At 40.3% G+C, this 12653-nt stretch overlaps 1 protein-coding gene across 3 annotated transcripts in view; it reads left to right on the top strand.

Moving 5' to 3' along the window:
- The window catches only part of LOC147169714 (ATP-sensitive inward rectifier potassium channel 12-like), a 21501-nt gene extending 8848 nt beyond the window's left edge, over positions 1 to 12653 (top strand). For 2 of the 3 annotated variants that reach the window (XM_086083814.1, XM_086083815.1), the window contains 3 exons: positions 2904 to 3132; positions 8599 to 8772; positions 10256 to 12653. In XM_086083814.1, the coding sequence (XP_085939940.1) occupies positions 8681 to 8772; positions 10256 to 11888 (1725 nt within the window). In that variant the 5' untranslated portion in view covers positions 2904 to 3132; positions 8599 to 8680 and the 3' untranslated portion in view covers positions 11889 to 12653. Of the gene's footprint in view, positions 1 to 2903; positions 3133 to 8598; positions 8773 to 9725; positions 10157 to 10255 lie in introns of those variants that run through there. The other variant, XM_086083816.1, reaches the window with a different exon arrangement.

Raw genomic sequence — 12653 nt, 5'->3', positions numbered from 1 at the left:
GCTCTCATGACGTGAGCTTGGGAGTCATCAAGTGGGGCAACAGAGACAGAAAATACCCTCATCATCTGCTTATGAAATCTAAAAATGGACTAAAGAGGAGCGATATCGTGGTGCTATTGAAGGCTTCTTGTGCTTAATTCAATTCTTGACCATCTTGTTGAGCTTTGTCTAGAAACTCATGTCCATGTTAATGTTATTAGTTTGCGAAAATTAAGAACAAAATTTTAAAAAATATTTTTGTTACCAAAATAAAATAAAAACAGGAGTACTTAAAAAAGATATCTGAAACAAAATTATAAAGCTAACTAAAACTAATTATAGCGAAAATGTCCATAATAAAGAAAAAAAACTAATTGAAATTAACTGAATTTTAACAAACTAAAGTCAAAACAAAATAAAAAAATCATTGTGATGAAAAATCCAAAACATTTCCATAAGTGATATCAAGATATGAGCCGTCAATCAGTGACTTGAGTGCGTAAACTAGAGATAGGTGCGCCGTATTGTGGCAGATAACTCAACTCACTTCTCAAGCAGCAATTTGGCAGAGAACAATGAATATTCTTAAAAACGAGGCTTCAAGCTGTTTGTTGCCGCTCTTTGCTGTCAGTTGTGTTTTTAAAACAACTACGCAGCCTCCGCTAGCTTAATGCTAACATACAACGAAAAACACCACAGGCTCAATTAGCATCTACTGTATGTGGCGGTGTTGTAACTTGTTACCCTTTAAAGCAACACTAAGGAACTTTCAGTTTATGTTGATTATGGCGGCGCCATGTGGACAAAAGCGGTATTGGATAAGGAATTAGGCAATAAGGAAGACCACATTTCCCATGAGGACAAGCGCATTTTTGAGTTCATGCCAGCGAGCGAAAGCCTGGCAAATGTTCATCCTGAGCTGTCCTTTTATCCGGATAGCTTCCCTTTTTCATTTTGGTCTCCTCAGACCAAACTTTTCAGATGTTTTGCAGCTTGTACCAGAAAAGCAGTAATCATGCATCGACATTCAAATTGAATTACATTGCCACAACAATATGTTGAATAAACAATGAATGTAAAAATGTGCAACCCACTTTCATTGCTCCTGTGTAAGTGCTGCACATGTTTTGGAATAACTTGCAAAACGATTCGTGCATAAATCATCAAGCTGCTAAAAAACAGTAACAACTTTTTGCTTCATTCAAACGTGTTACTTCGTGTTCTTTGGACTGCGAGTTAATCTGGCCCCACTCACTCCTTTTGTCAGCCCACGCGGGCGAACCTCTGACCTCTGACCCCCAGCCCACGCTTCTGGGTGCTGTAATACTGGATCACCCTACGCACCGAAACACCCACCTCTTGTTTCACCAAACAAAAAAGAATGCAGTCTTAAAAATAAACCGAGCGGCGGGAGACTATGTGTATTTATATGCATGAGGAAGGCGAAGATACAGTTCCCATGGAAACGAAAAAGTTTGGGCGGATTTGCAATAATGTTTCAAAGCAAAACAAAAAAAGAAACATGTACATACAGTACTGTTTATGACCGGGGGCGAAAAAATTCATTTGTTTGTGTACATTTTTTTCTGTGCTATGAAGACCTTACGGACCAGAGAGCTGCTTGCATGTCCCAAAGTCAGGTCACTCTCTTTCACTTCACAACCATTAAGATTCTTGTAATTACCAGCGCAAATATCTGTTACGTCACCTCGGTCTAAGCAGCACATAATGACCGTCAACTAACTTAATCACTCCTTTTGGCACCGGCCTGCCTCTGAGGTCGGCTCGGGGAGGATCACTGCCGTGAAGCATCGGCTTCTTTTGCGGTTATCTTTAAAGTAGAACGGGAGAGTCGAGGAATTGGAATGAATACTTCATTGAAGATCGAAATTAGTTCCTACTATATATATATATATATATATATAAAACTTTACACATATTACTTATAGATTTTGACTTTATTCTTATACATGGCAAATGCCTTTCATTCAATATAATAACTTTATTGTTGTTTCATTTCATATTTTTGGGGTTTATTTCATGTTTAGTCTTGTATCTTTTTTTTCTCTAGTAATATTTCATTCAGTAATATTTTTGTAAATCTTATGGTTGTTTTTATCATATCACAACTTCGCCATATAATTAGACCCCCCCCCCCCCATATTATGAATTGATGCCCTAATTAGAAAATACTCATGTTAAATTTATATCTATATATATATATATATATATTAATCTCTGTCTCATTTTTTGATAAATATTTAGGGCTACTCTTCTCCTGCATTTTAATCTCGGTCATCGTATTGGTACTATTTTTTGGGATGATACTTGATAGAAAAAGCTTGAGAATAATTAGATAGAGATAATGGAAGGATGTTATACAAACCATTTATGTGACTGTAACAGTAACCACAAAACATTTAGGGTTAAGTTTCCAATACTTCCTTTTGGCAGTACAAACGTTTGGAGCTATTTAAAATAAAAACAATAGTAGTATATAATGTCAAAAATCACATTTAGTCCCAGCTGTCTGTTTCCAAATCATAACAAGTAATTTAAATGGTGTTTTATGTATCTCTCATCAAAATGTGTCCACCGATTTTATTCCTGTCTCACCGAGCACCTCGAGATCGAGAATGACCGCATTCTCCAGAACATTTGGTACGACAGAGACGGTGGGTATATCTTCACAAATTCACACTCTTCTCAGAAAATTCACAATAATATTGAGACATTTGATGACATTTTGAATCGTTAGGAAGTCTGAGCTGGCTGCAGGTTAAATCTCCAGCATATTTCCACACAATGGGCAAAACAATAGCATATACAGTGCGTATAAATAGGGAGATAATCAGACCTCTCTCTCTTTCTCTCTCCCCCACTATCACACACACACACACACACACACACACGCACACACACAGGCACGCACAGATTGAGGCAGATGCACAAGCGAGGCAGCAGTGAAACGCTTCAGCGCTATGGAGCAACGAGGACCAAGCTCAAATTGGACACATTTACAAGTTTGCGCAAGACAAAACACACAAAAAGAAGTTGTGTAACTATTAGAGGGAGGCGAGAAGTGAGCAGTGACCAGACTCAGGATGACGGCGACGATGGTCTTCGAATGATTTGCGCCGCTGGAACTTCAAGGTGAGTGTCATAGTTTATTTGGATTATGCTTCACTTGACGTGTTGATTGTAAGATTCCAAGAACTTTATCTTGCTTATACTTGCTGCTTCATCTCCCCCCCTTTTTTTATTTTTTTTAAAAATTCAAATCCCAAAATATGAAACAATTTAGAATCTCTATTTCAACTATATAATGCTCAGAAACACGTTGATCGATAGTTGAGCAAAACGTTCATATGGCTGAGTAAGTCGACGGTAAAAACATGTGGCCAGTGTAAATAGAGAGAGGGGAAAATATATGAATGGGCAAAATCATTTTCCGGTTTAGGGAAGAGTTGGGGCTCGTCAGCCAACCCTCACTTCCCACCCCCCCTCGCCCCCCTCCTCATCGCGCCTGTCGATTGTTCCTGCAGGCCGTGCATCGATTTTCAGCACTGGACAGCTCCTGTGGCCTCAATCAGGCCCACAGACGTCACACATGCCGCTGCGTCTGCAAACTGCCCCATCATAACTTGTGCCTGCATACTTTGAATCATCGATTGCAGTCGATGGTGGAAACTTCATTGTAATTTTCAACTGTGTTATGTCAGTTCATAAACTTCTCGGCAAAGGTTCCTAATGAATTGTCCGTGTGAGAAAATGCACAATTTTTGAAGTTAATGACTTGTTTATTAAACACGTAGTAGTCTTTATACAGTATTGAATTTGAATATTAGCAGATAATGTAAGAAACATTTTTAGTTTTCAGATTTTGAATGGAAGAGTTGCCAATAAAAGGTTCTCATGTACACGTGAGATACAGGCATTTTGGACCATAACACTAAAATAATTTACTGCTTTCAAAGTCACAATTTGATTGAATATTTGACAGTAAATGCAATGAACCTGTCGCATTTTATAGCGCAGAAGAACTTTAAAGACGTACACAATATTAGGACGCTAAGATTGCATTTATAACATAACATAGTATAGGTTTTATTGTAGTAGTACAAAAGAATTAAAAAAAAACTTGTTTATGAGAGGTTACTCAGGGTCTGGTTTTTAAACCACAGTGTTGCATAAAGTGATCAAAACTACTCTGTATTTTCATCTTCCTTTTGCACACATTGCGTTTTTTTCACACTTTCATTCTCGCTTAGTTTTTTTTTTTAGTAAATACCATTAGATGTAGTAACATCCTCTGATGTCATAATCTCTTCATCTTAATCTCTATTGTCTTCTTTTCCCTTTACACTTTACAAATCTCACTTTTCTAATGAAGACTTTTTCACTCATATACGTTCTTTCCGTCTTTAATTCTTTTTCTCCTTGTTTATCCTTCAGCTTTCATCATTAGATCTCAGATTACACTGGACAGTTCAGGCTGGGTCTCGCCGCAACCACCTTTCATATTGTTGTGTGGACTAAGAGATTAAGAGGCATAGTAATCTGTATTTGACCAGGGCTTTCTCCATCTTTTGCCTTGCATGAGATTACGTTGGTTTCGCTGACATATTTGAATAAGGCTGACGTCAAGCATGAGGGATCTTCTCCTGATGACTTTTGATTAGATCACGTGGCTACCGATTCATCTAATGTGATGCAATTTTACTTCTGTTGGTTTGCTCAGTCACTACCTGGCTTTGATTGATACCGTCAGAATTGTTTATTGTATTTTTTTTATTTAGAGCTATTTATAATATCTTAGCCTAAAATACGATATGACCAAAATATGCATTTCTACAATCTACATAACACTAACCATATTGTTAAATCAACCAAGTAGTATTATATTTGTCTCCAAATGAGTAACACAAGCACACAAACACACCCACAACACTGGGATTTCGCCTCATCAAGGGAAGAGAAATGTTACTATGGCAACGCACAGTACAATAAAGCAGCTATTTCTCAGCCACTAATTGCTAAAAGTTGCCACCAGGGTTCAAGTCTGCAGAGATATCAGCTTTACTAACTAATTTTATTTGACCAAAATATTTGATAATGTAAATAAATAAACATATGCATATACACTAAGTGCGAAATGTCTTGCCCTGACTGATGAAGTAAATCTAAAATTGATTTTTATTTTATGATTAACTCATTCACTGCCATTGATGGCTATAGACGTCAAAAATTTATTTGAACTATTTATATTTAACATTTTTTTTTCATTTTTGTTAACAAGAGTATGAAAACCTCGATTTTTTTTGTACATTTAGAACAGATGTAAAATTTGTGATTAATCGTGAGTTAACTAGTGAAGTCATGCGATTAATTACGATTACAAATTTAAATCGCCTGATGCCCCTAATTTTTTAATAATCTTTTCTTTAAAAAAGTCAAAATAAAAATTAATAAACTATTTTTTTTTCAAGAAAAGATTATAAAAAATTAGGGGCGTCAGACGATTACAATTTGTAATCCTAATTAATCACATGACTTCATTAATCGTAATTAATCACATTACTTTTTTATATCTATTTTAATACAATAAAAAAATTCTAGGTTTTCAAACTCTTGTTAACAAAAGTGGGAAAAAATGAATTTTTGATTTCTATAGCCGTCAATGGCAGTGAATGAGTTAATTATAACAGCGATGCCATATTGACAGTGGTAAGTTCAAGTGAAGTTCAGTGTTAAGTTAATTTTCAAAAATTGAAAAATTTTGATCATATCATTGATCATATGATCAATTTGATCATATTGGTAAACGGAGTACACTTACTTATACAGAGCTTTAACTACACCATATGTTATCCAAAGTGATTTACCAAGCCTCATATTCACTTTTTGGAAAACCGTGTGTACCAAGACTGTACGCAGCTGATGAGCAAACGCAGCCCCGTCAACCACAAAAAGGTTTTCCTTTTTTAGTTTAAAATAACTTACTATAAACTCCAGGATCCATCGACGTGCACTAGCATACAGCAGTAGCAGTAATAAATTTAATAATATTGCATATATTTGTGGAGACTGGGGTCAAGTTGTATTTTACAATCTAAAAAATGTACAGAATTTCATGTTACTTCATGTTAAAGATTGGATAACTCTTAATATGAAAAGAAAACTGAGCTGAGCACTGAGCTGTCACCATCTTACAAATGCAATTATGCCATCTAGTGGCAAAAAAAATGACAACACAAATCAATATCACACTAATTGTTTACAGTACAGTACATCATTTTAATTTTAACTAAATTTTATGATTTATGAAATTACTGTATCAATGACTAAAAGATGCAGCCGTGTGTCTATTAGTTTAAAAAAAATTATGAAAAATATTTTATTGTACATTTAAAACACATTTAAAATGTGCGGTTAATTGTGATTAAAAAAAAAATATCGCCCGACACCCCTATTTTAAATACATCCGTGTCATGCATCCATATCATGTCTGTTGTACCAGCTAGCTCGCGCTAAGCTAACATAGGAGGTTTCCTCTCCAGTCCAGCGTTTGCAAACTCATTTCATGTTAGGATTTTCAAGTAGCAACAAAGGCGTTGATAAACTGCCTATATGGGCTTTATTGACACATTGCTTAACAGTTTTATATAATTATTAGCCGGCTAAACGTTCCCAGACGCATGCAAACATTTCCGGATTGTGCTGATGAAAAGCTGTCACTGTCATCATCACTGATGTCAGCCAAGCCGTTGACATGTGACTTGTGTGCACTCTGAGCTCCCTTACAGAGCTGCTCGTCTTTAAGAACTGTGTAGGGGCGGCGGGCCGAGATTTCATGTAGAGGACATTTTCCTCCAGATGCCGGAGTCGTCAAGTTGACGTCATCCTCCTTTTTTCGGGATTATCCAGTTGAAAATCACTCGGGATCCGGCCAATCATCAGCCAGTTGGCGACATCTGTCCTTGGTGCAACAGGGGGAAAAAAGTCTGGGAACGTCACACACATTACATGACACCAAATCCCATCAAGATGTGTACTTGAGAGTCTTTGAATGGTTTATTGTTGATTCTGCATGGGTATAAAAGAAAAGCTTTTAAACTGCAGCTGTTGGAAAATATTCCCAGGAGCGTCAATTACTACCTTGCTTTAACACATCGCACTCACGTCAAAGTGATTCACAAACCTCCGATGCCCTTTAGGATTGCATGCAATTGACCCGCTATTGGTTATGCAACACGGCGCTTTTTGGTTCTGCTGCTTCTGACATAATAAGCTGAGCAAAATCACCCCACAACCTTGTCATAGAGCCAACCAGCAGATCAATTGTTCCTCTAACAGTAGATTACCACTGATTCATGTCTTTTTTAGACCTTTGTCCCCACCGATGCCCGTTTGGTTTTCCACCCCCTGGTTGGCCTGAAGCTCCCGAAGGCAAACCACTAGAAAGAAAATGATCAATAAGCTTTCATTACGCAAAAACTGTGTGACCCGTCCGTGCATTAGGGCAAGACCAAATGCTTGATTTTTGTCATTTGGACGGATGTTTGGATATTTTTGGAAGCCATCTTCATCAAAAGTGAGACACAAACCGGAGAGAATGACGGTCCCCGCCTAAGAATGTACGCGCGTGTAACAACTTGAGTCGCGGTTATTCATAACACCGGTAAAACAATATTTCTTAATTTAAAAAAAAAAGACCAATTGCAAGTCACTCAAACACTCACTTTTTGTATAAAATTAAATGAAATTCTCACGAGTGAGCATGTTGCAAGGTTTAGTTAATGAAAACGACCAAAACTAAATCTGAAAAAAAACACTTTTTTTTGTTAACGAAATCAAATCAATTGGAAAATAAACTAACTATAATTTTAGCGAAAATGTCTTTCGTTTTCATCTCTGTCAATTAATGTCATACATGAGCTTTCAGGGTTCATTTTAAGTGTATTTATTTCAGTATTGCTGTACGTCCATACAGAAAAAGGAAAGTTTGAGAATTGTAGTTTACTTTATTACGCAAAATACCTATTGTGACTTTTTTTTAAATCTTACACTTGACAAATACTCCATACATAAATAACTTATTCTAAAATGAAGCATTAAGGAAAAAAAACCCAGAATAATGATTTGCTCTAAAATCTATTTAAAGGGGAAGTCATGTAGCCCCCCCACTTGTCTAATCACGGCATTCTGACTAATATTGTATTTGTGGAATATGACTGAGGCAGCCATTTTTATCCATCTCTAGGGGCGGCCATTTTGCCACTTGCTATCGAAAATGACATCACAGTTGCACACGGGCCAGGTAACAACCAACCACGACTTTCCTGTTTTCTGGTGCCGAGCCGTGATTAGTGGTTTTCTGAACACTGGGAAACTGTGATGTCATTTTCAGTCAACAGCAAATGGCAAAATGTCCGCCCTCTGAGACACATACAACAAATATTGTTGGGTTGATAAAAACATTTTTAAAGTCAAAATGAAATAAAAATGAACTGTAATGAAAATCCAAAACTATTTATAATATTTACAGTATAAATTGTGTGTTCAAATTCTCTAGGGTGACCACTTTTTTTTTTGTGCTTTCTTTTTTTCTTATTCCAGAAAATGTCATGAGAAAACGCTGGTCACAAATGCAAGACCGACCTGAGCTCATACTGCATCTCAGCCCAGCAACAGTACTTTCATGGTTGGAACTGCCCGTCCCAACCTCCATTACTGCCCCTGCAGACATAGACTGATGATCACCATTGCCATGGGAGCAGTGCGAGTCAACAGGTAAGATCCAAGGGAAACATATCAAACTTGAAAAAGTAGAACTGGGACTGCTAAAGTTCTGATGTATTTTTTTTTTTAATAACCTTTTTAAAGCTGAGCTGTGCAAACAGAACTCTATTCTAGAAATGGAAAGATGCGTGTTTTACTCACAAGCGTGACCTCCGCTAACGTGGAACAGAATTTCCATCTCATTTGATTGGCTGGAAAGTCATGACGTGACTCTGTACTACTCCAGCGTGGGTGGCGGTAACGCGCATTGCAAAGTAAGCGTTGACCTGTGACATACAGCAGGCTTTTCACCACAGATCAATCTGATGAATGCGGTGGTTCATTTGCCCCCACTGGGACCCAGTGCATGCGGACTGTGACGGTGAAAAGAGAAATTAGTGTGAGGGCACGTTCGTCTCTCACCGTAAGTCAGGTGGTTGGGCATTGCGTGAATTTGCGTGCAAATGAGTGTAAACGTGTTATTGAGCTCCCACTGATGGGCCAACCTGCTGATTAGATCAACAAAAGCAGAGCGACTTGGCCAGGCGCTTCACATAAGCATTCATTGCATTCTATTTATTCCTCACTAGATGGCACTAAATATTACATACTGTACCTTTTTGTTTTCTACAGTAAAAAATGTTCAAACTGTCAAAATATGTGAAATGTTAAATTTGCCAGTATGTTAGTTTGAATTAAAACCAAAAACTGAAAATGCAGATAATTCTCAGGGTCAGTAGCATCTATTGTAAAGTGAACTGAGAATTAAAATAAATAGCTACCTGAAGTTAACAGTTGTAACCCTTTCAGACCCGCATTTTCTCTGCTGGGAAATTTTTATGAATTTTTTTGCTCTTTGACCGTTTTTCCACATAAGAACAACATGGAATTTATCAGTTTTGGGGGTCGGGGGGGGTTATCACATGTTTTAAGTTGTTATAGTGGACGCCAGGATAATATGGCTGTGACTGTTGACATCATCCAAATTATGCGTTCTATTGGTTTTGACCAATATAATTATATATATATAACTAATATGTCATGTCCACTGCGATCATCTACGGATCTGAAGGGGTTTTAAATGAATCTCTTTTCTGCCGTCACGTTTCAAAAAAAGGCCGATACAGATGTTCATCGAAATGCTGAATGTCGGCGCAGATAATTGGTCCGGCCGATAATCGGTCTATCCCTAATTTTAACGAACTGGCTTTTGATTGCAGGTGTGGTCTTCCTCATTGGTCTCCAGCGGGTTCTTGTTTAGGTCATCTGATGGAACATCAAAACGGGGAACCGAAATTTTAAATTGGAGTGTTAGATTCTCAAGACTCAATGCCCAACCTTATAGGGAAGTTTAAGCGACAGGATAGGCCTCTGGAAAGGGATGCATGACCCTCATGTGCGTGCGTGCGTCATGCTTGCCAACACAACAGAAAATTCGAGCCAGACTGTAAAACATCCCGTGTTCACAAGGATACGTTCTTCTTCTGTTTTCCAGATACAGCATTGTTTCCACAGATGAAGATGCCCTGAAGATCTCAGCCTTAGGCCTCCACAATGGCCACAGTCCTCTGACTCCGCAGACCTTGCCGGGGTCGTGCATGCAAGCCGAGGATGAAGCGGCGGGAAAGTATCCTGCTGGCGAAGAAGGACGGGGGGCTCTGTCTCTGAGAGTGGCGGATGACTCCATGGGCCACAACAGCTGCCGGGCTTCGCCGTCATGCCGACACGCCGGCGTGGACCTGGGCACCGGTCGCCTGCGCAGCCGATTTGTGAAAAAGAACGGCCAGTGTAACGTAGTCTTTGATAACATGGAGGATAAGCAGCGTCGATACCTGGCTGATATTTTTACCACCTGCGTGGACATACGCTGGCGCTACCTGCTGCTCGTCTTCACCGCCACCTTCCTTTTGTCTTGGTTGTTTTTTGGCCTGGTCTTCTGGGGCGTGGCGCTGGCTCACGGAGACTTTGACCTTCGCTTCCCTGTGAAGGAAGGAGACTCTCAGAGCAAGGCGGAGGACAGGCAAGACAAGCGGCGGCCATGCATCCTGCACATCCAGGGCTTCATCGGGGCGTTCCTCTTCTCCATAGAAACCCAAACCACCATTGGATATGGCTTTCGCTGCGTCACCGAAGAATGCCCGGTGGCCGTGGCGACCGTGGTGGTGCAGTCCATCGTGGGCTGCATCATTGACTCCTTCATGATAGGCACCATCATGGCCAAGATGGTGCGTCCCAAAAAACGGGCTCAGACCCTTCTATTCTCACATCACGCCGTCATCGCCTTGCGGGACGGGAAGCTGTGCCTCATGTGGCGTCTGGGGAACATGCGGAAGAGCCACATCGTGGAAGCGCACGTGCGCGCCCAGCTCATTAAACCCAAAGTGACGGCCGAGGGCGAGTACCTCCCCCTGGAGCAGACGGACATCGACGTCGGCTACGATGACGGCCTGGACCGCTTGTTTCTAGTGTCGCCGCTCGTGGTGGTCCACGAGATCAACAAGACCAGTCCTCTGTATGACCTGAGCAATGCCGACCTTCAGAAGGAAGACTTTGAGATCGTGGTCATTCTGGAGGGCATGGTGGAGGCTACGGCCATGACCACTCAGGCCCGTAGCTCCTATTTGGCCAAGGAGATCTTGTGGGGTCGCCGCTTTGAGCCGGTGGTCTTTGAGAAAGGGAACCGCTACCACGTGGACTACTCCCGCTTCCACAAGACATACGAAGTGCCAACAACGCCCAACTGCAGTGCCAGGGAGCTCAGCCAAAGAGGAGGTCACGGACGCCCGCCCTCGTCCTCCTCTTCGAGTTTCTCGCGGTCCCCGTCACCGTTTGCCCCGAGGGCTGCGCGCCACCTTCTCGGCCTCCACTCCCCGAGCGCTTTCTGTTACGAGAACGAGGTTGCGCTTTGTTGCGGAGACGAGGAAGAGGAAGGGGAGGCGGGCGGCCTGGCGGTTAAAGCTGACCGAGGAGCAAGTTTGCAAGGTGACCTTCCCGCGGGCTTCAAGGAGACGTTCGTAAACGAGCAGATGGTTGAGATGCTGTGTGTGCTGGACACGGAGAACCAGATCAGTCTGGACAAACTGCAGCCCGGTCTACCTTTATACATCAGTCGAGAGTCTGGAGTCTAAAGCCAATGGCAAGCGAAAGCACATCCAACCAAAGCATTGCACTAATGGTGAATTCGAGAGTCAATTCTTCTTTTTTTTTGGGGGGGGGACTACAGACATGGAAAGCTTGTGTCTCGGCTGGCTCTGGTTTCGGCAATTGTACATTTTCACATGCATTGATGGATTGAGGCGTTGATTGACCTCCTCCAACAAGCTCGTGTCAGACTTCCGTGTTTTAGTCACTATAGCTATGAAACAATCAAGCTTTTGTTCTTGATTTCACTTTCTGTAAATACGGCGTGCTTTTATTTCAATATGGAACTGATCATTTTATTTCACATTCATACATCAGATACAGATGCTAGAAATATTACATTTTAGAGTGCTAGAGTTCACTTTATCCTGTGCGAATCAGTCGACGAGTTGGCACGCTACGTCCTTGGTTTCCCTCCTTTTTCGGTTACTTGTTATACAGTAAAATAAAAAATAAAAAAATAAATAAAAGTGACCTGAAAGACATCACAACAAACCAAGCGACTTTACCTGAGTTCTTATTGTTCACCAGCAGGCACAGGGTTGCAAACTGGAAAAAAGAAGACGTTAGAAAATGAACAGGACCGAGGGATGGGGGAACAAACTTGAGTTTGTTTGAAACTGACCAAAGGGCGCTTCGTTTGGAATGATTTCAGAGCCGATCGAGCTCACAAACCATTTTTTATATAAGCAGTCCGCCGCGTTCTCATCGTCTCTATCTGATTTGAATGGTATCATTCATACATGATAAAA

This window comes from Leptonotus elevatus, chromosome 8, assembly GCF_054856555.1.
Source record: "Leptonotus elevatus isolate MCC_2025b chromosome 8, RoL_Lele_1.0, whole genome shotgun sequence".
In the NCBI taxonomy this organism is placed as follows: domain Eukaryota; kingdom Metazoa; phylum Chordata; class Actinopteri; order Syngnathiformes; family Syngnathidae; genus Leptonotus; species Leptonotus elevatus.
The sequence above is the reverse complement of the archived record's forward strand: the minus strand, read 5'-3'. Positions and strand labels throughout refer to the sequence as shown.